The sequence below is a fragment of the Sparus aurata genome, chromosome 7 (assembly GCF_900880675.1).
Source record: "Sparus aurata chromosome 7, fSpaAur1.1, whole genome shotgun sequence".
NCBI lineage: Eukaryota > Metazoa > Chordata > Actinopteri > Spariformes > Sparidae > Sparus > Sparus aurata.
In genome coordinates this window covers 6,725,703-6,749,180 of record NC_044193.1, presented here as the reverse complement: position 1 = coordinate 6,749,180, position 23,478 = coordinate 6,725,703, and the positions used below count along the sequence as shown (strand labels likewise).

Below are 23,478 nucleotides of genomic sequence, written 5' to 3'. Positions count from 1 at the left end.
CTGGTTATAGATTCTTAGCTCCATATTCCCCTTGATTGAAGTATGGCTGTTCTGGTGAGTTTTTTTTGGAAATTTTGTATTTCCTGGAAAAGTGGTGCAGTTAGGTCAAATGTGTTGGTCACCATTTATAGACGATTCATAGAAAATTAAAAATCATGCACTTAACAACACACTTATTTTTCTACACATGTGAATTTCAAATGTGCTCAATGGTTCAGATATGTCTGTAGCCCCTCATCTTTGGTATAAAAGGAGCAGTGTGCAGAGATGTTTACAGTTGCTTACAATGACGCTGTGAGGATGTTATTCTGTATGACAAGATTTATAATGAAAGTCATTTATCAACAAAAATGCACCCACAGGTAAGACACTGATAAGGAACCTTATGTATAAATGTATGTGTAGATTGGATAAGGAAGAGAACAGCATAATTGATGCACTGGTTAATCCGACCAAAAGTTGCAACTGTTGCATTAAACTTTTGCACAACACAGGAGTTTCTTTGATGTGTGTTTTTTAGGTTTAGTCCATGGCTGTTTTCGGATGTTTTAAATTGTATCCTTAAACACGACACCCACAACATTAAATCAACCTACTTAATCTTGTGCAGATTCCCCTTGTGCAGCCAAAATGGCTCTGACCTGTCAAGGTATGGTCATAAGACCTCTGGGGGTGTCTTGTGGTGTCTGGCACCAGGATCCTCAGGTCCTGTATGTTCAGGGGTGCGGCCTACATGGATCAGATTTGTTCTAGCACGTCCCACAGGATGATTAGATTGGGATCTGGGAGATTTAGAGGCAAGATTACCACTTGGGCTCTATTTTGCATTCCTCAAGCTGTTCCTGAGCAGTTTTTATTGTGTATCAGGCCGCATTGTCCTGCTGGAGGGGCAGTGCCATTGGGGAGTGCCGATGCCATGGGGGGGTGTACTTGGTCCACAACTGTGTTTGGATGGGTGGTGTGTGTCAAGTGGCATCCACGTGAAGACCAGGACTCAAGGTTTCTCAGCAGTATGTTGAATTGTTACAAGATCATCAATGTTTTTCACATTACCTGTCGGTGTTTTTAACGTTGTGGCTGATCAGTGTAACTTAATTGAATTCAACTAACAGGTCTCAAGGAAGACCTAGTAAGCATCTTAAGAAATTGCATTAAGAGTACATTATGATTTGCAACAAAAAATATCATTATTTCAACTGATCAGGAAATCTGTGTATTTACTCACAGATATAAAGATATTCTTCATACAATCTTACACTGTCAGCTCCTCTATTTAAAGCTCTTCAGATAGTTCTCATTACCAACAGGAAGCTCAGCGCAGCAGTTATCCTCAGATCCAAAATGTTGTTATGCAACCAAAACACTCCCAAAACATCTCAGAAACAACTCTTGTAGCACACTGACAGCACTTGTCTCCCAACAGTAAAACTTTGTCACTCATTACAGGATGACCTAAAAACACTAACAACAGGAAGCATGCATTGTACCAGTGTTGTCTTTGAAGTCGCTAAAATAATGTATTGTTTCTGCAACAGAAATTCTGTTTCAACAGAAAGAATCACACCCGTCTATTAGGCAAGTATTTGTCACAGTTCTGAATAAAAAATGCTAAAATATACGTCAGTCGGCTTTATTTTCTGAAGCTAAGGTAATTCCAGTATTGCCCAACAAAACTCATTATACCGATGGATAGATTCTGTGTGTATTGGCAGCTACAGAGACAGTACAGCAATCCTGCTGTCTGCATTTGGCCACATGTTTTCATTTACATCTTACCTCATGTTCTCTACTGCAATAAACCAGGGCAAGAATCTTTTAGCATGCGTGATCATTCACAATCTTGTGCACCCATTCAGCATTCATTGCATCCAAGATGGATATCTTATTGTGTGGACAGTGGGTCATAAACTTTCACCTCCATAAGGAAAACAATTCCTCTGTGGGATTGAGTGCACTCTGTGGAGTCAGCTTTTTTCCGTGTTTACTGGGAATTACTTATTCCATAGATCTGTACTTTTTTACAGTGTTTACGTGGGGTGAAATTGAAAAGCATACTACTGAAATAAAATTTAGCCGTGGTTGGTCTACTCAACTTTCATTTAGATGAAACAAGAGCAACATGCAGTAGTTGATGGAGAAGTCAGATCCTTTGATTCAGTCAAAGTTTTACAAGTCAGTGTTTTAATAGTATACAACATTTTTAGGTAAATGTTACATTGTTGTGTACATGGTATTTTATGGCTGTATAGGTGTTTTGAGCAACCAAAACAGGAAGAGGACTTGTTTTCCCTGGTAGTAATTCTGCAGTAATGACGGAACAACTAAAATGACTGTGGAAGAGGGACAGTGATAGAAACCGAGGTAAAACGAGTGAACGGATGGGCATCCAGTCTTTTTTTTTTTTCAACTAGATCAGTAAGAACCTGGCTACTTGTCAAAATAGCTGAGTGTTTTCATTGGACTGAGATCAAGGTTTCAAGGTCAAATAGGGATTTCTCCACTTATTTTTTACTTTGTACAGTAACAAGGCTGCTAGCGGTAGCCATGTTGCTAGCGCTGCCAGTAATTCTACAGGGAAACGTGAGGAGGGGGGAAAGTTTAAAGTTGTGGTCATTAAATTCATTTTGTGTCAAAGCAATGGAAAGTTATCTACAGTTTAGTCAACATTACCTTCTGCTGTGCTGATTGTGTGAAGAGTTTTGAAAAAGTGAACTCTGAGTTTAGAAATGGGCGTTGCCATTGGTGGAGAAAATCTAACAGACTGGCCTCATTTGAGCATATGGGTTAGAGCATTTCCTGCCTACGGAGGCCAGTACAAAAGGATGAAAAACCATTGCATCCTGGGAATTCCAGCCTCCTTCATCATGACACATATCTTTATCTTTCAATCATTGCATTTGTAAACCACACTGTGTGATCTAACTTTGAATCTCTTTGAACTGGCAGTATGACTAGATCCCCTTGTGGGGCAGTTTGGACGTAGGATGAAAAGAATTGTTGTCAATTCATATTTTAATAAGTGTTTACATGCTTGGAGAAAAATGAAACAAATATTCTTGGATATAGGTTCATGGATTGGAAGAAACGGCATGAGGTCCATGTTTCTTTGTTCACAGTGTATGGATCAAACATGGTTAGTTGTGTAATCACATTCCAACACAAGACAATTGTGACAAAACATTAATGTGCATCTGATCCTGTCACATACGTGTTTGTCAAAACAATGCATTTCCTAATAAGTTCTCACTGTTGAGGTGGGGAGTAGCTGTTAACCTCATTTGCTTTCACTGAGCCTGCCTCTGTCTGTGTATTAGTAAGTGTGATGTTTTCAAAGTCTTTGAAGAAAGACAACCTAGATTTACATGCACTTTCTGGGAAAGCAAAGTTGAAGGCGTACTGTGAGTACCAGCCATACGTTGCCATCAGTGCAGAGAAAGCTACCCTAATTTAAGCTACCCTAATTTAAGCAGCCCAGTCACTTCAATCTGTGTGAAAATAGCATGATTTTAGACTTTCAAACTGCTTGCAGTACAAACACCAAAATCTAATTTAGCATTAAGATCTGTGGAGCGCAGATGTGTCCAAATACCACACATGAACAATTTCAAGCAACTGCGTAAAGAACAAGAGAGTCCGAACAGGGTTGAAGTTGGGGTTGATGAATTGGTCAAACAAACAGAACTTGCATGTCACTGTGCAACAGTGGCTCAGGCAGATGCAGTGGCCGGTAGCTCCTTCAAATTTTGATACATTTTTGTTTTCTTTACCAGTTGTTTTGCTTGGCTCTATTGCTAAAACAAGTATATGACAGACAGTCACAGTTGGACGTAATGCTGCTCTGCTGAAATGGACACAAGGGAAATTAGATTGTGTTGTGCCTACATCTTTACAGAGACCTGACTCCATCACAACATCCTAGATCAAGCTGTGTTCTGAGCCAACAGAGCGCAGAACTAAAGCAGTACGAGAGAAAATGGACTCTGTGTTTACTTTATTGATGCTTGGTGCTTGCACACAATCAAAGATGATGGACTGTGTTTACCAGATGGCGGACTTTTAATATGAAGATGTAGATCAAGTTGTTGTTACTGTTTACATTAACCCCAATGCATATTCAACATGACTCCATATAACTGTATATGTGTTCTATGTTTGTGTTGCATGAAGGAGTTTACAAACTTTTATTTCATTAGGCAAGCCTGCATTGTTGAATGAAAAATAAATCACCTTGAACCTTGACTGAACTTGAACTTTGGTAATATGATTAAAGGTTTAGCGCTTACGAAGTTCTTTGGAGAGAGCCCATTAGCCATTTCCCCCGATTACATTCATGCTGTGTCCAAATATAACAGTAAAATGTATTCATTTTTATACTGTGTTCACTTGATGGATATATAGAATTTCTGTTTTATCCTACTTTGTACATCTCCCCAATTTGCGAAGGAAAGATTGTAATTTTCCTCCAATACATTAATCTAACAGCTATTGTGCAAATCAAGATTTGACACAATATTCTAATATACTTTTAAGATGCCTTGTTATAGATCGAACCAACTAACAGTATATACTGTATTTAAACCATCTCCTTCCTGACCAAATACTACGTCAAAATGCTGCATGGACATTAACACATCAATGTAATAAGTTAATTAATATGTATTATTATCCTCAAAACTAAACGACTGAATAGGTCAATTGCCAGTGACTTCCAAAGCGACATCACCATTGCAACATACCAGGGTCAGGTGTACAATGTGCTCACACTTTGGATTGGTTGGGTTTCGGCATACAGACTACTTGGTTAGGTTGAGGAAAGCAAAGTGGTTTGATTTTTTTTAAAAACACTAAGTAATTGAATTTCTCAGTATAAAAGCAACTGACCACACTATGCCAATGATCCAAACCATTTGACAATACAATGCAGCAGTTGCTGTTCCATCAGCGTAACTAATTATAGTTCCACTCAGAGCTGGAGGTAAAGTGTTGAAATTGGGCAGAGGTCAGAGGTCACTTGAAGAGTCTTTACTGTACGGCCGTAATGAGTAGCAGGATGCTTTAGTTTTGTTGACATTTTAGAATATCTGCCTTTTACTGGAGCGTCACTATGATAAATAATATTCTCAAATATGCAGCAAATTGATGGAGTAAATAGCCTTTTTTTTAATTCATCCTTTCAATCGCAGACTTTAATTTGCATTCTCAAATAGTGCTTTCACCTTGTCAAAAGACAGAAGAGCCGTGCTTTTATGCACAGTGCATTATGGGATCTGCATTTGTAATATGTTATATCAAAGCAAATGATTTGTTGCATAGAAAAATTGTATGCGTCAATCCTATCTACATCTAATCCAATTTTGGGATACAGTTTAGCAGATTCCATTAAAAAATCCTCTCAGTTGAATAGGAGGCTGTTTACTTTTAAATGAACTCAGGGCACTACCAGGTCATGGATACATAAATAGCTGAAAGTGCCAATAATGGGCTCCACTTCTCTGCTGGCACGGCTGTGTAAAATTAAGACCTACATTAAACGGGACATTCCATCAGATTGTCGTGCATTAACATCAGAAATAAAAATGACAATATTTAACTTTATGGGTAGAAAGAACACATAAATAATAATGAGATTAAAATGGGTGAATGGTTAAAACTCTCATAAACAGAATTTCAGAGGAGAGACATGGGATGAGTTAGTCAGTAAGTCTGAAGGGACAGTTCACCCCAAAATAAAAAATACATGTATTTCCTCTCACCTGCAGCGCCATTTATCCATTTAGATCGATTTAGTTTGAGTTACTTAGTTTTGGAGATATCAGCCGTAGAGAAGTCTGCCTTTTCCTTAACATAATGGTCCTAGATTGCACTCCGCTTGTGATGCTCAAAGCGCCCAAAAAATAAATTTGAGTGTCTGTTTCCTGAAATGGTAACTCGAGATAATCCACAGACTTTGTTGTCAGCTGTTTCATGTCAACTTTATTTTCTTTCCACCGAACAACACTGACCAACCATATCACTGCGCAGAGGAAAGTGTCCGTCTACTCATGGACGAGAGGCTCGTACTCCCGACAGAGCAGGATTTAAACATTAATGGCGTTCTGCTTAGATGAGTGGCTTCATTAGCTTAGCTTAGCTAGCCTCTGATCCATGGTTAGATGCACGCTTCCTAATGCATTTTTATATAAAGAAAAACAGTCTTTACTTTAAAGCACTTTGCACGGTCATAGAAAAAATCATTTGGGCCCTTAATCAACATCATCTTCCTTTCAGAACCTGGGGCATACATTAGCCACAGTGCAACTCAGCCACAGAGTGAAATAGCTGGAGGCAATTTGAGATTACATGCAGCTCCCTCTGTAGCCACAAATGGCTTTATACTACTTTTTTCACATGTACAGTAAGATTCGCCAAAACCTGTGAACATACTTGATGTGTAAAGTTGTTTTCCTATTACATAACATTTTGACCTCACAAAATCAATCTTATCAATCAAAATTGTATCATGTGACCCTGATCTAGATGAATAGATAACACAGGAAGAGGAAACATATGCACTTTTGGGTTTTTATAGGGTGAACTGTCTCTTTGAAATGGTTTACCACAGTATAAAATATGTCAAAAATACCTGTATCAAGTATCTTTTTTTAAATTCAGAATGTGTCTCCCAATTATAATTATTCATGCAGAAGCGTATGAGTGTTGATTTCTTAGAAGCGTAACCAAAAGAGAAAAGATGAAAAGATGTTGCAAAGTGTTTAATTCCTCTCGCTTCTACCTTTGCCAATTTTTCATCTTAAGGTTTGTCAAGCAATTCATGTATTTATAAACTTAGCATTATCAAGGTCATATAGTAAAAGCGTAGTAGTAGTTGTGCCCATTTCTGTGCTCATTCTGCCACATCACAGTGACTGCAATTCAGTGGATAAAATGTAGTATATAGTATTTCTCTTATTTACCTCCTTGTTATCATGTTTTGTCTGTTATACTGTGTCTTTTGTTTAGTCAGGATTTCCTTAAGATGCTGCTCTTCCAGATGTGCCATCTGTGAAACAAATCAGTTGTTTAATAAAGCCCACAGCCATGCAGGGACTTATATTCTTCTGAGCCATGTCCCCAAGTCAATAATTAACCTTAAACAGAACCAGCGTCCCCTAATAAAAAACAAGCCAATGTTTATTTACAGCTTTATCTTCCTACAAAATCCTTCTATAATCCACCAGCATCTCCTGGCACATTGGTGGCAAGGTGGAGGTGGGCAGCTTTTTAAGTGTGATAGATGAAGTTTAGTTTCAGGCTGCTGCTGCTGCAGCTTCCTTGTCTGACCCAGCTCTCCCCAGAGAGCCTGGGATGAGCCTGAGCCACAATATAGTTCTGCTGAAAAGCCTTTTGTGGTTGTTCACTCTGTATTCAGGAGGAGAGAGCAAACAGACCACCTTTACTCTGTGGTTCTTTTTTAATTTGGTGGCTGTGTGGAGTTTATTTAGACTTAATTAACAAGAATTTGACAACAGGCCAGAAATCCAATATCAACAGTTTATCTCAAAAAGATGCCTTAAATATCAACCCTCTCTGTGTTGCTCACGCAGTGTGAAAAGATACTGAATCAAAGTAATTTCAAGGATAAGGGTATTTTGCTGCCGGCTCCCACGGAGCACTCCCAGGATCAGACCAATAAACCAGCATTTGGCTTGTTCTGGAAATCTTTCAGAACAGGTTAAAAAAAAATACAAGTTTGAAATACACCCAGTACAAGAATTAGAAACTATACAAGTCTGTAGCAGAAACGGCTTTAGTGCCGTCACCTGCCATCATATCACGTTCACATTACATGATTTTGACCTTTCATATCGGGAGATGGAGCGGATGGTGGTGGAGTTACAGAAGGAGGCTGCCAGGCCAGTGACCCCTGTTTGAGACAGAGTTTCAACATTTATTTTTTTTTCATTTTCAATTTCCAAACCGTGTTTGTGGTGACATGAAACAGAAATTTCTAACAAGACGTCAGAAAATCTCCAGCCGTGTTTGTTAGGCTACTTATTTTAAGTCAAAACATGATATTTTCCCAACCAAGTGGTTTTTGTGCCTAAACTATTATAAACTATATATCACTCAATTTGAAATCTCATTGGCAACATGATGCATTAATAATCTGGAGGCTGGCGTGTGAGTGACCCAGGAGAGAGTAGACCACTTGTCTACTCATTGGCTGTGTTAGGCTGTAGGGCAGTCATAAAAGCTTATATCTACTCAAATGAGCTGCCAATCAAATGGCTGCCATCTCAGGATCTCGGGTTGTTTTTCTAATGTACATTTGGAAAAAAGAGAGGACTGTTTTTGTCGGAGTTTGATGCACTGCTGAAACACCCAGACAGGTGATTCGACGAAACTTTGTATGCTTATTTGTTAGATTGTTTGTGTTTTGAAAGAACCTTGCTACTGTAGCTTTATCTTGAAATTGTTCACATGATTAGAGTCACAAGAATCCAAGCTTTCTAATGATGTATTGCATGACTATACAATTAAATTGAGGGGTTAGCCTATTTGCTTATCTTTATTTGTGTTGTTGCTGAGCTGAGCTGTCAAGTGCTTTCACAAGATAAGAAATGAAAATTGAACCTAAAGAAATGTAGTTTCAACATATTGGTGTTTTGCATGTGCACTGCCAACAGTTTATTTATATCTATTAGATTAAAATATTTACCCCGAGATATCAGGAAAAAACATATTATATAAAGAAAGTCCCGCAGGGCTTTTGTGATTATTATAAAGCTTTTATTATAGTATAAAATCCTCATATGTTGCATATAAAGCCTTGAAATGTTTTGCGCTTCAGAGTGAAGCTCAGTAACGTCGGTAATTAGCATCCTTTATTCGCACATTGTTTTCAGCTGACTCGATTATCTTTCTCCCGTACAATATGTGTCAAGACTGTTGCTGCTGTTATTCCGTCGAAATCAAAATACAGTGAACCGCAGCATCGTACGGGAGCACTGCCTCTCTGTTATTTCCAATATGAAAAGTAACTTGGATTCTCACTTTCAGGTGAGACAATTTTGACACTTGTGTCTGCTTACAGTGGGTGAAGTGTCTGAGCGGTTACAGAGAAGGAGGCGTGACTTGGGTTGGGATAAAGTAAGATTATCATAAAGTAAGCCTTGAAAGAAGACAACCTGGCACCGCTCCTGGGTCTGTTGTGAATTCAGACTTTTCATTACGATTTTGTATCTCTTTTTATCTAAAACAGTGTTACAAGATAACCGAAACATGGTGTGCTCCTTGGATTCTCAGTACAATTACTTCACAATCTGTGACTAAAAGGGCAGAACACAAACAGAGAGAATTTGTAATTGAGGCAGGTGTAAACCTCCCCAGTGCTATCTTCCTTTTTTGTTGTTGGCAGATTTTCTCTGATTGTTCTGTAAAAACAAAGTCAGCTTTGAATTAAGACGGGATGCAACGAATTCTGGCAACAGCTCCTCCAAAGCTCATTAATCAACACATTGCATCCGGTTTATTTAAGCCACATAATAATAATCAAAGTGTAAAGTTTAACAGGGGATTTGTGCTGGTATCTTGGGAGTGAGCCATGCCAGCCTTTCTGAATTGAGGGTCGAAGGACAGAGGATGTCGTTTACTGAGCAGATTGTGAAGCCCACTGAGGTCATTATGATTTTAGGCTTTATAAATGGAATAAATCTGATCTGAATTTCTAAGATAGAATATAGTTCTTGTTTCTTCCTGCCATAGATCACAGAATATATAATTCTTACTGAGATTTTTCATGTTTTGTACATTCAGTTCTATGTCATTCTGACCTTTTACTGGAGACACATTCATCTGGACAGCTCTCATTTGATGTTTTTGTGCAGTCGGAGTGAGACATTAATCATGTAAAAGTGAATGCGGTCTCTCCAAACGCAGATCCTAAGTGAATCTCCATCAAGAGTTGTGTTTATTTTGTGTTTGCCAGAGATACTGTATGCCCTGCACAGAGAGAAAGTGCCATTAGTGATGTACAGGAAAGAATGAGCTCTCACTCTCATGTACTGCTTTGGAGAAAGTCACAGGTCGAACTCAATAACCATGTTTTACTTGGGCAGAGGCACTTTCCGGCATTACCACATCATAAAAACTGAAGCATTTCTGCACATATAGTCTATAGAAGAGCAAATGCATTACTATAAGAATGAGAGATGACTGGAACTAAATGGAAATCTGTGAGGAGGTGTTTTTAGCTCTCTATAAAGGCACTTTTACGGCACAGGAGGCCACAAGGAAAGTCAGATTTAATTCAGAGTTTCTGGAGAAGCAGTGGGTTTGAAATAAAGTTGTATGAGGTGTGTTCGAATGATGACTAGCCACTGGATTTGAGGGGGTAAAACTCAATGATGTTATGGTTTAATCCCTTAATGTGGTGGCTCTATGACAAGCATACCAAAGAGGCTTGTTCTCTTACAATCCTTGCCCAAGTACATGTCCATGAATAAAAATGCAACTCATTGGGCATTCATGTTCCCTTCAGAAGTGGAGCATGTGGTTTAGTGTTTAGTGTTCAGGGAAACTCTTGACTTTTCTTCATGTAACTTTTTATGCAATCAACTCTGAGGCACTTTGGCTAATTTCAATCATGTGCAATTGTTATTGCCTGTGGCGATGAAGTGCTGTATACTGAAGAAATGTATACCTTGAAACATACATTAATGATGTTTTCATCAACATGCAATAAAATCTTTTCTTTACATAAACCGAACAAGGTATTTGTTGTGCCTAAACCTAAATCCTGGTTCATTGGTTAATTAGTCTTTGTGTATTTAGTCGTTTTCCTCTTTCAGATGTCAGTCCTGTGTTTTCTCCTCGTGTCTCAGTTTTCTGGCTTTTATTCCCTTTGTAGGGCCCTATAAAATCTGTTTCATTTTTTCCCAATTTCCATTTTATTTTTTCCCAAATTCCGTTTTTTCCGTTTTTAATTTTTGGGAATTCCGTTTTTTCCATTTAAATTTGGGGAAGTTTTTTTTTTTTTTAAACTTTTTACTCTTATTTTACTACTAAAACAGTGTTTCTTTAATGTAAATGACAAGATGTACACAAATTAAATAGAAATTACCTTAAATTTATTGAGGTGACAAACACATTTCCTCAATACTGTACCATGGAGTACACTAAAGTGCATCAAAAACATCTGATTTCATACTGTCTACATACAGTAGTATAATTTGTTTTTATGGGTTTAATTTTGGTTTCATTGAATAAAGACATATGGTCAGCTCTCAGGGAGATCCAGTAAATGTTTGCATACCAAAATTGTTCTGAATTTAAGTTGTAAATATTCAAAAAATTAGCAAAGATTACCAACGAAATGAGAAATTATACTTTGAATTATACAGTGAAAACACCAACCCTCCCCCTGTCCTCTGAGCTCCCAGCCCAGGCAGAGTCAGCTAAGAGGGCTGTGGCTAACGGGGCTACCTAGCTAACAGCAGCTACTGTTAGCAGCAGTTAACAGTCACTTTGGTGATATGCTGATAATATGAATCGGACAGGTGGCTAACTCTCTCACATTACAACTTTAATTATGATTTCTCAGGTCTGCTTCTTTGCAAAACAACAGTTCACCTGACACATACAAGTCGTTCGGGAACTGCTCTGCACCGAGGGGTTAATGTCGAGTCTCTCAGTTTTTTCGCCGACGAAGATGGAGCCGTGGACAGCCGCTTCGCCATGCTTACATTGTTTTGAAGGGGGGGGGGGGGGGGACTTGTTGTGCCACCCAGATTTGCTTCCCTCCGTGCAGTTTTCCTCAGACATACGTTCCTCTTCAACACGAAAACAGCATTTCAGTGAAATTATGTCAAATTCCGCGATATTCCGCGTTTAACAATAGATTCCGTTTTAATCGGCCAATTCCGCGATTCCGTCTGCGATTCTGTGATCGCGGAAATCATAGGGCCCTACCTTTGCCTTTCTGGTTTGTTCTCAGTTACATTATTTGTATTTCTCTTTTAGTTTTTGGGGACTTGTCCCAGCCTGCTTTTTCTGTTTTTACTGACTGCCAGTTTTTGTTGCCTTCCTAGACCATGTTTATGTTAATTAAACTGACATGATAATATGACAAAATGCCTTTTACCTGACTGTATTACCTCTATGTTTCCAGATATTTATCGTTTAATGTTTCCAATGTTAAAGGCTACATTTTTATGTAAAATAAGCTCATTCACAGTGTCTTAGAGTTTATTAAACTGATTTATTTTCTGTAGGCATTAGAGATGACTTGCGTAAGAAATATATTTCATTGATTTTAATCTGTCCAATATAAATAATAAATGAATAATAAAAAAAAATAAAATTCTATAACCTTGTTCTGCGGAAGCCTTTATGTTAATCTGATGCCATTCGATGACTTACGGTCATGGTCTGACCTTGTAAGGCTGCCATTGTCACTTTAAAGTAAAAGGGTCTCTCTGTTGAAATATGAGACCAATATGTTCCATCATCCATTTACGAAGCTAGGTGCGTGTTTGAAAAGGGGCTTAATATTCCTTATCAGAAAACCGTCCTATCATAAGCAGGAGAAATAACCAATTGTGAATACAGTAGTTCTGAAAGGGATTTCGCCTGCAGGCTGCACAATTTCAGAATTCACATGCTGGTTGTGAAATGGTTTGAGAAAGTTCCAGAGTTGCTTGACCTTCTAGCACTCATGGATTCATGAGGCAGCGCTATTGATTTAAACAGGTGTAAAGGCCGTTCTCCTGCTGAGGAAATTTAATCATGTCAGAGGGCCACCAGGTTATTGCTCAAGACACAGTCACTGACACTATAGGACACTCGAGTGTCAAGGGGCAAGACGATATTAATTTTACCTTCACCTTATATTCAGGGGAAGACGCAGTGTGGAGATCCACAGCAGCTTCCAGAGAGAACACCACCAAAAACTGAAGCACCCTAAACGAAGTTAATAAGAACAATTTTTTTTTTTTTGAAAAATATCTGAGTTACTAAACGAGTGCTGGATTCTCATTCTGCTGTTTTCTGACTTAATATATTCCGTATCTGTGCTCGTCCTCCTTTAGATATCCGATGATGGAGTTCTTTACTCTGTTGACTAAGCTAACTAAGATGTTTGAAAAAGACCTCCACTTTTCAAAATCAAAGCAAAACTGTGATTAGTCTCAATTAAACTTAAGGCGTACTCCCTCAAAATCAGCATCATCTCAGTCGAACTGTTAAAACTGATTGTGTAATCATTATTTTATATATCGGTAGCAGTTGTGCTCAAAGTCATTTAAGGTCCACAAGTTTTTCTGTGGGGGTGTGTGTGTGTGGGGTGTTTGCTCACATGTGAGCATGCTCAGACTAATTTCAGTCCCTTTTGTGAATGGCTGATTATCACAATCTGTTGCTTAAGTTCAGTGGGAGCAGCAGCGATAAGTCCTTCAGACTGGAGTGAAAGACGAGGGGAAGGAGTCGGAATGGCCCAGAAAAATAACTGTAAGTTGATGTTCTGATTATGTTAATCTTTTATACCTTTTTCAAAAATATTTTGAAGTGATTATGAACAAGAGCGCTAATAAGACAGCTTGGTTAGAAATGAATAGCAGTACTAACATACCTGAATGACACACAGCACATTTCACCAAATCTAAGTACCTTTTTTTATTTGTTGCCTCTGGAAACCTCACCTTGCTTTGATTTCCATCATAGCCACTATTGAGACCTAATTGTAATGCCTCTCAGAATGACTCTCGCTCTTGAATTCTTACAGAAAAACAAGGCTATAATCATTTTAATTGTGGTTTTCACCTCAGATTGTCATACTCAAATGCAGGGTTTTATTTTCATGTGGAATAAAGTTAAATTAGAAATGAAAAGGGGTGAGATCCTGTAAGAGGTGCTTTGATTGTAACAACGAGTTACGTGAGCGTGTTGAGCCCATTGTGAAATCCTGCAGGAATTTCTTTTTGCAACAACAGCCAGGATAATCTTACTGAGCTCTCATTCTTTGCCCCCCCCCCCCCATTTCTTTCATGCAGTTCAGTTCTCCATCAGGAAATACAGCCCCTCAGATGAAAACGTGGTCAAATCACTCTTTCGCGATGGGATACTCGAACACGTATACCCGGCTTTCTTCAAGGCCATGAGCCACCCAGACCACGTTGGCATTGCTCTGAGCATTTCCATGGCTGGTTATGTGCTTGGAGGCAGCTCATACTTCCAAGCTTTACTCTTTGGCAGTGCATGGGCTGGCCTCATTTATTACTGCTGTCACGAGATCTACGAAGGCTACATGACGAGGAGGCTGAGTACAGACATGGCTGACATTCAAGCCAACTACCTGGAAAACCCAGATAACGGTTTGTGGGTTGCGGAGGCGGACGTCAACGGCCAGTCCAAGGTGGTGGGGATGGTGGCAGTGACGGGTAGAAGGGGAGAGGGGGAAGGTGAAAGGTTTGATGACTGCAATGGAGGCGTGATGGCAGGAGGCTCAGAGTTTGCACAGGAAGCCGGAGACGGGAGTTACGGCGAGATATCCCACATGGCTGTGGTGTTTCCGTGGCGCCGCAGAAACCTGGGGTCACAGCTGACGAGGAAGGCCCTCGATTTCTGCAAAGAGCGAGGCTACGCCCACCTCGCTATGGACGTCACCTCGCCACAGACAGCGGCCGTCTCCCTGTGCCAGAAATTTGGCTTCGTTCAAACTGCTGCCCACAGTAGCACACATGCTAATCGCTGGTTCTCCAAACTGGCCAGAATAAATGTGATGCGGATGGAGAAGTTAATTTAGTTTAGACGCATGGCACCTGATACAACCTCAACTGTACAGCATATTGAAAAATATTTCAGTTAATTTATGCTTCTCGTCACACTTAATGCAATAAAATCTCTCCTGGTGTGTGATATTCTAGCTCTTCATTGTAGTTTGAAAAAGAAAACACAATAAATTTCATGTTTTTTCCACAAAGCAGCATTAATAATCTCAGTTTCTTTGTATTTCGTCTTGCCTTGATGTATTATGTATACACCTGCAGCCCTGACAACCCACAACCATGGAAAACAATGAGGCAATTGGTCAACTTCTCTGGTAAGCCATGTTTTGCGATTAACATACAAATGGTAAACCTCAGTAAAATCAAAGTTATTGTATTTAAATTTGGGGGATTAAACAGAGTAAACTCCATTTGCATTCAATTACCTGTTGTTCTCCTGTCCACTAAGGAGTATGAAATATATGTGAGAAAGGAGAATTTTAGTCATTTGGAAGCAGGAGAACTTTCTTTTAAGCCTCTTTCCAGGGAGAAGTTGAATCCCTCTGCCTCAGAGGAATTAATGCCAGCTGACTTCTAAGACCTCACAACTCTTTGCTTAAAATACCAATGAAAAATGCAATAGTATCAGGACATTGGGAGGTTTAAAATTCTTTGGAGCTAAAAGAGCCCTGTGCGTGTGTGTGTTGGTGTGTATGTGTGTGGCATAAAAAGGAGGATAAGGAGTTCAGTATGCCGCAATACATTCAGGTGATCGTACACAAAGCAAAGAGGAAGATTATCAACGCCAAACAATAGAGAAAAAGCTCAAGTGTTCCCATATCTGTGGTCTTATGATATGTGTGAGGAGGGTCTGGAAAAAGATGGAGATTAGAGAGCCGTGGGAATTAATCTTTCACAGCAAAGAAAATAAATATATAGTGGCCACTGTTTCTGAAACAAGGTAAACAAGAAGCTTTCTATTCATTATACTGCTGGATGCCAGCAGAGTACCTTCGTAATAAAACCCTTGTTAGCCACGAGCATTGTGTAGCATCAGCTAATCAATGCAGATCTACACATTTCTCAGCCTACATTGCTTCAGAAGTACCCCAAAGGTGATTACAATTTCCATACTATTATCAGCACCGCACAGTTCCCGCTTATCTCCAAAGACAGTGCGTCCACGGTAAGCCTGCGAGGGACTTCACTTCGGTGTTTGCGATGACAGGTGTGACCTGAATTAGTTAATTCAAGAGGAAGTACTGTATGGATGGAGCAGCTTGGCACCGAGACACGCTCACCATCAGAGGCCTTCGGGCATCAATCATTCCTGCTGAGGCTGTCAGAAAAAAATTAGGCCGGTGGCCAGCAGGCAGGTGCTGAACTAGCCAAAGGGAGATGAGCCTTAATGCCGGCCAACCTGTTGTCATCCTCGCAGAATTACCAGTACAATTGGCCACAAGGTAATGACGGCTTGATTGTAATTCCTCTCATACACATGCGCCACAGATGAGTCAGTTGCCATTTCGGGGGCGTGTTAGATGAGACAGCTTTACAATTACTGCCATAAAAGTCAGCACTGCTGTAGCTACAGATGCTTGAAAACAGTTCTCACCCTTGTTGAAAGTTTTCATGCTTTACTGTCTCACAACATTAAATCAGATAAGATTCAAAGCAACATTATGTAAAATAACAGCTTCGAAATCATGTTGATGGTACTGTGTCTGGTAATGGTGCCAATGGCGTCTGTGTCTCAGCAACTCGGCCCAACATCACTGGTTTGAATGGCAATTTACAACGCAATGTGCCTTTTTAAAGGAGCAATTTGTAGGACATGCTATTGCTATGTCAAATGAAGTCAGCCCATCCTGTCTTCTAATTTGGCTTTGCACCAACAAGAGGTGATGGGCGATTGTCCCGTGGTTTCAGCTGGGAGATACAAGGCCAGCTTTTAGTGTAACTACTGAACTGAATTAACTGTTTTTTTTCTCGCCAAACAGAAAAATACAACCGAACAACTTCTGAATTTAAGTTTCTCTCCCACAATCTTGGTCTGTTGTTCCACAATCGCCTCAGGTTTGGTCGTAATAAATCCCTAATTCGAAGAGTAAGATGTGAAAATATTCCGGCACTGCACACTGCACTGCTGAGGACCAACTCTCTCTGCTCCAGTGAATATATCCCCGTCTGCCGTCTCTTCTCGTCCCTAAAGTCATAGTCCTGGTCAGATCCACAGTAAATCGCCTCCATACTGTATCCCCTGTCTTCAAACTGACATCTGGCAGTCTTGGAGCCTGTGTTCAGAATATCAGTGTCCAGACATCAGGCTGCCAAATCCAGTTGAGCTGAATCCCATCACCCGTGGTGATCTGAGGTCTCGGTCCAGGCAAACTCCAGTGCCACTGGCCGTAGATCTGACTGAGCCATGAGCTAATAAGCCAACGGTAGCTAGCTACAGCCAAGGATAGCTAGCAAAGAGCAGCAGTTGTCAGTTACTTTGATGATATGCTGAGGCCTGACACTCCCCAACAGAATAAGCCCCTTTCCATCAAAGGAATTAGAAATTTTAAATATAAAGTAAATGTTTGCATAAGTATTCAGCCCTTCCAAGTCAGTTCAATACAGCACATCATAACGCTGCAATTTCTCCTCATCTTCAAAACTGCTCAAGCTGTCATGTTGCATTGGGGATCTTTAGTGAACAGCACTTCTCAAGTCCAGCCACAAACTCTCGACTGGCTTGAGATCTGACTCAGGACTGACTCAGTCCCTCCAGAACATTTACATAGTTGTTTATAAACCATTGCTGTTGCTGCAAATGTTTGGCTTTTCCATATGTATTTATACCACAATCTAATGAAACCCCTCCATTACTCACAGCTGATCTCCATTTATTTCAGCATGCAAATTCTAAAAACCAAAGGGCTGCATCAGTGATGATTCAGGTGTGTCTAATGAAGGGGAAAAGCCTGTCTTTTGCATTTGTAATTTATTTGGATAGTTTTTCACTTTGCCATTAAAGTGTTTTTTAATGATCGGTATTTTTTTTATTACAGTGTTGTAAAACTTTAAAACCTGACAATTTTGAAGAATTAGAGTGTGGAATTCTGTTTTCATGGCTGCAAGCATGCAACAGCTGACAGATAATTGGATTTATTAGCATAATGACAGACTTAATGAGCGTCTGCACTGACTCCAAAGAAATGTTCTCTTTCTTTCCTTCCTTCTTTCCTACTTTGTTTGTTTGTTTTTCCTCTTTCCCTGTCGGATTTTTAGTGTTCCATCTCTCTATCTTTTTTGTATGTTTGTTTTTCTTTCTTTTTTCCTTCCATTCTTGTTTGTCTGTTGGTGTTTCCTTGTTGAGGAGCGAATCTAAAGGTAGGACGCGTCAACCGTCTGTCATTATTGGACGAGAGGGCTTCCTAATTTGAGATAACATATGAGATCAATGAAATAGGCAAGACTGACGTTGAAGGATGAGCTCATGAAATTGGAAAACACCTCACAGGGATTATTTTGAGCATCGCTGCCTTCGTCCACTCTCACAACAAGGTATTTCTTGTGGTGTGTTAATAACCTGACTCATGATCGAAGTCATCTGGCTTATCGTGGGAAAAGAGTTAATATATCTTAAAGTAAACTTTGATGGCACTTTGAAAGTAATAAAGCGGGTCATCATCATTACAAACTGCACCTGTGTGTAAATAAGTCTGTCTCTTTTTCTATACCAGCGCTCTTATTGAACTGGCAAAGATTATGGAGATTAATTACATCAGGATACCAGTCGCCTATGTGCTGTTGTCTGAGAGCCAGAGGAAGATTTGTTTGGATCATACATCATCATACGCTATTCACCACTGCCTCGCATAATTTTTTTTTTAATCTTCCTTGTTGCACCACAGGAAGTAACTTTTTGGCCGTGCCACTGAACTTATCTGCAGAAAATAACACCTGGGCAATTACTTTAGATGTTAAATCACAAGTAACGAAGGCATGTCACGCACTTACACAAAATTTATCGTGCACCGTCAACTCGCTGCATTTTAGGAACCTGACATTATGCAGAATCTGCACTTCCTTTTACTGAATAATTGGTCTATTATTTGCTGCATGGTTTTGGATGATAAATATGTTTTTGTATAAGAGCAGAATATTAGACTACAGTGTATCACTAAGGGGTAAAGTATGAGAAACAGGGGAGGTGTGTTGACTGGTTTCTTTCTGTTCAGGCTCACACTGGAACATACATGAAGGCACAATCAGTGTCTCCTTATCATTCAGGATCGTAGGCCAAATTAGAGGAAGAAATGTGAGATTAGACGTTGCTAATGAGTTTGGTGTCAAATATATTTACACCACAGTGAATCTCTACGTTGACGATAAATGTCCTCGACAATATTAGGCAGCAGCTCGTTTGCTGAGCTCAAAGCTCCAGTGCAAGGGGACTGTGGGGATTCGGTCAAGTAAGTAATTGGACACAACAACAACCCCAAAATTGATCACAGCTGTTGTAATTAGGAGAAATATAGGGCAATCAATTTTTTTCATGTTTCAGGCTCGATGCCTCGTCACCCAAGGTAATTGCAAACCAATGTAAAGGATAGTAAAGTGTGCTAATTACAGTGGGATCCTCTAATGGTACACTGTGTTTAAAATGATTAGGCAATATTTCTGGATAATGAACCAAAAGACTCTGATCTCAATTATAGTAAGAGGTGTATAAAAAAAACAAATGACAACATCCAGTTTAAATAAAATATACTGTATATAAGGGACTGTATGGAAGTTCTTGGAGAAGGGAGGAGGACTCAATCTTCTGTTTTATTGAAAGCTAAACCTTTCCCAGAGTTAATAATATTTTTCTTGGACTCATCCCTCGATAAGAATGAATACCTGCCGGCCATTATTTCCAAGCAAGAGCACATATTTATTGCAAACATAACAAATGTTGGTGGAAATACAGTGACTCTAATGTTAAATAAACAGTTATTACACTCAAAGAGTGAACTGAACAGAGGGCACCAGGTCCGCGGCGGCTGATTGGCTCAAGCATCGCAATATTTCTCCCACTACAGATTCCAAATAGTTCAAATAAATATCAATAAAATTAGTTTATGTTGTGGCCTGAAATGATTGAGTCATATCTCGTCCTCCACACTGTAAAAGAACACCACAACCATGTGAATGTGTTGCATTCAAAACCTTAAACTTAAGTCTTAAACTGGAAGTCGTCATCTTTTTCACTAAAGTAAATACTGGGTGCAGAGTGTAATTGGCTTTAAAGAAATGGCACCATCCATGTTTGTTTCCCCGGAAAAGTTAAGGATGAAGTATGGAACATTGCAGAACAGGAAGCTCCCCAGGTAGCAGTTAATGAAGTCGAAGATGAAGAGCGATAGAAGCCTAGGTGAAACAAGAGAGAACAGACAGGCCCTCCCTCAATAGAGAGCACTGTGGTGTTGTGTCAAAGTCTGTTCCCTGGTTGGTACTTGTTTCCCCTTCCCACTGGGACTCGAGGCGGTTCATTCTTTCGACTAGATCAGTAAGTTACTGGGTATTTTACTCTCTCTGAAGTTAGGTTTCTTGGTCAAATTGGGATTCGTACGGTTGTTTTTTTGTTTTGCACAATAGCCAGGCTGCTAGCGGTAGACATGTTGATAACCTTGCGCCAATGACGGCAAAAGTAATACAACAGGAGGGAAAATTGAAATGTTTTTCACAAACATTCAATATCATCACATCTTGTGATGCATGGTTTTATTATGTTCAGTATTTGAGAAAAGGTGCTTTGTTACAATCCACGGCTGACGGTCCTCCCTCTGTTATGATGCAAATCATAAAGGTGGGAGCCACCGTTGGCAATGAAAACTTACGTGTTCCACCAATAAAATTCATTTATTTTGTCTATAAACTGGCGTAGTGGCTCGAAGGGTTGATTCTGATGTGAAAATAAAGCGCCGCTACAGAGACCGGACACAGTGAAACACATGTTTAATACCCATAGCACTGCACACAAAAGACTTACTGTTTTTTTTACAGTTAACCTCACAAGGAAAACGTGAAATAAAATATAAAATCCCAACCCCACCTCCACCCCTAATAATTCTCACACACTCCTTAACTAACAAGATTTGACAAGCATAGGTCGTGATCCAATATATTCTTGAATTCATTAATTTCTAATGACATGCAGCCTTATTTCATCATATCTGAATTTCCAGAGGTATTGAAGGAAGCAAAGAAAATAATCCCCATCTCAGATGGCAGGCAGAAAACCATTCAAATCCAGCTTTGATTGATCCATTTATTAACTTAAGTCATACTGAAGTTTTTTTTTTGACCAGGAAGTTGGGAGACAGTGCTTTATCACGCACATTCAATGAGTCATGGATTAACTGACACGTGTCACAGTGTCGAGGTGAGGAGAGGATAAAGCCTCAGGCCCGGGGAGACGGGATCTGTGCAGAGAAATGGACCTGGTCTGGACTTATATTTTTCCGACTGTGAGGATACACGACCGTCTCACAGTTATAGAGCGCTCGTCTCCATCTGTTGTATAACTCCAGACAAGCCAGATGTCGCATCAAGATGGATTACGTATTCTTTAGCTGCTGCTGTTTGTTATTAGGCACTATAACACCAGATCTCGCCAACTTTTTTTTTATGTCTGCGAGGGCGCAACTGAACCTCTTGCTCTCATTTTAGGCAATTTACATGTGTGAACAGCTCTTGCACCTGCTGCATATTTCAAAAAGACTATTAAAGTGTCAAATTAAAGCTATTATTGTCTGGGATGTTGACATTTTGTAAATTATGGGCTAGACGAGAGCACGGTGGAATGTTTATAAATCTTCAAAGCTGTCTGTTGTCTAAGCCGAGCAACGAGGCCGAACGCAGCGTGACCGACAAATGCGCAAGGTGAGATTTGATCCCAGAAGTGAATCAAATGGTTCAGATTCTGGGTATTGACTGCTTTTGGAAGGCTTAATATGAGATTTAATAGTCCCAGGCAGAGAGAACGACTCACATTTTTTATGCGGTTGTTTTCTCAGCGGTATTTTATTCATGTTTGGACAAGCTGACAAAACCTACATGAATTTTTATAAACAATGTGCTGTGGTCGCTACAACTCGAGTGTCTCTGCGGGTCATTTCGGGTTGTATTCTTACTTCTGCAGCGGTGGGTCGAAATGGATTTCTCTCAAAATGAAACGCAGACTTACCTGCTCTGCTTGGAGGAAATGGGCTCTACAGTATTGTTCCTTAACGGTGCAACTCACATGGATCAATTCTCTTTGAACCTCATAAACAGTTTATCATGAGGAGCCTTCAAAGGCAGTTCGCAGGGTCAGTATAATTCAGACGCGATGCAATTAAGACACCAGGCCAGAATCTGTGGAGAATAAATTAGCTTAGACTAGATTAGATTCAACTTTGTCAAAGTAGTGAGACAAGAAAATGCATCCAAAAGCGATGAACTGCAGAGTAATGCACATATTTAAAGGAGTAAGAGTAGAGGAGTTCCATTTGAAAGGTATAAGTTGAGAAAGAAATCCTAATAATATGTCAGTAAGCTATAGATATATACAGTACAGGCAGTGGTATCTCTGTGGTGCAGGGTTCAGCAGAGTGACAGCTGAGGGCAAGAAGCTGCTCCTGAGCTTGCCGGTCCTGGAACAAAGATTACTCCCGGAGTGGAGGAGGGCGCTCAGTCAGAAGCCGGGGTGAGAGGTGTCCCTGACGAGGCTGCGAACCCTCCACTGACACTGCCTGTGCTCGACAGCCTCGATTAGTGAGAAGTGAAGTACCACTGATGCTTTGGTTTTCAGTGTAACAGGGACAGGTTTGTTTGCTGTCCCGCTGAGAATTTGACGGAGATTTTATATCCGTTTGGTCTCCCTGCATTTAGTGGATAGACTGGTCCAGTTGCAAGACTAGCAATGACGTATATTCAACACTCATTTGAAACAGCAAGTGTTCTGCCACCATGACTTGCCTATACACATAAATATAAAACATGATTTAAGTGTTTTGCCAAGTTGCAAAATTTAAGGTTTTGTAAAACGTTGCTACTGAATTTAAAAGAAAATGCTCATTGTACTTTACAGCTTTGTACACATCTGAACAAAATGAGTTTGTAGTACGTAAACTTAACTTCTACAAGATGCTCATACGAACTTCAAAGTTGTCTTGTGTGTTGTGTCATGAGCCAATGGCGGATCTTTGTTGTGAGGCCAGGACTTATAGAGTGCTGCTATGTGCGGTCCCTCGGGCTAACGTGAAGCTAACTGTCGGTGGTCAGGCTTAAAGTCAAAACCAAACGCTGGCTTCTTGTCAAAGCACGCTGTCACGCTGTCTTTATTTTTATATCAGTGGTCAATAGAAAATGGGAATGTAAACTTTAGGGTTAGGGTATATAAAGCAATAAATCCTCACATTAAAGAAGCGTGAACCCCTTATATGTTTATCAAAAAAACAAAGCAGTCGCTAAATAATTGTGTGTTTGATTTTAATGTAACTAGAAAAGGGGATGCAGGGTTTCCTCTACATGTAATTGACTGTGGCGCACCGCCACGGCAAAATAAAAGCCGCCACACCTTAAAAATTCAGGCATAAATAAATCTAGTGTTAGAGAAAGGAAATATTTTACCGTCGTCTTCCACCGCAGTATTTGACGTTAACTAGCATGTTGGACATTTAGCTTGATAATTAGCTAGAGGATTAAAATGGTCACTTAG

General features: G+C 39.8%; 1 protein-coding gene across 3 annotated transcripts in view; it reads left to right on the top strand.

Annotated features, from left to right (window-relative positions):
• Positions 1–23,478, top strand: part of LOC115585614 (tripartite motif-containing protein 16) — a 155,903-nt gene that overhangs the window by 12,375 nt on the left and 120,050 nt on the right. The window contains exons 2-3 of one of the 3 annotated variants that reach the window (XM_030424128.1): positions 13,408–13,485; positions 14,028–14,959. The exons of 1 other annotated variant lie outside the window; for it this stretch is intronic. In XM_030424128.1, the coding sequence (XP_030279988.1) occupies positions 13,408–13,485; positions 14,028–14,779 (830 nt within the window). In that variant the 3' untranslated portion in view covers positions 14,780–14,959. Of the gene's footprint in view, positions 1–13,402; positions 13,486–14,027; positions 14,960–23,478 lie in introns of those variants that run through there. One more of the 3 variants, XM_030424129.1, reaches the window with a different exon arrangement.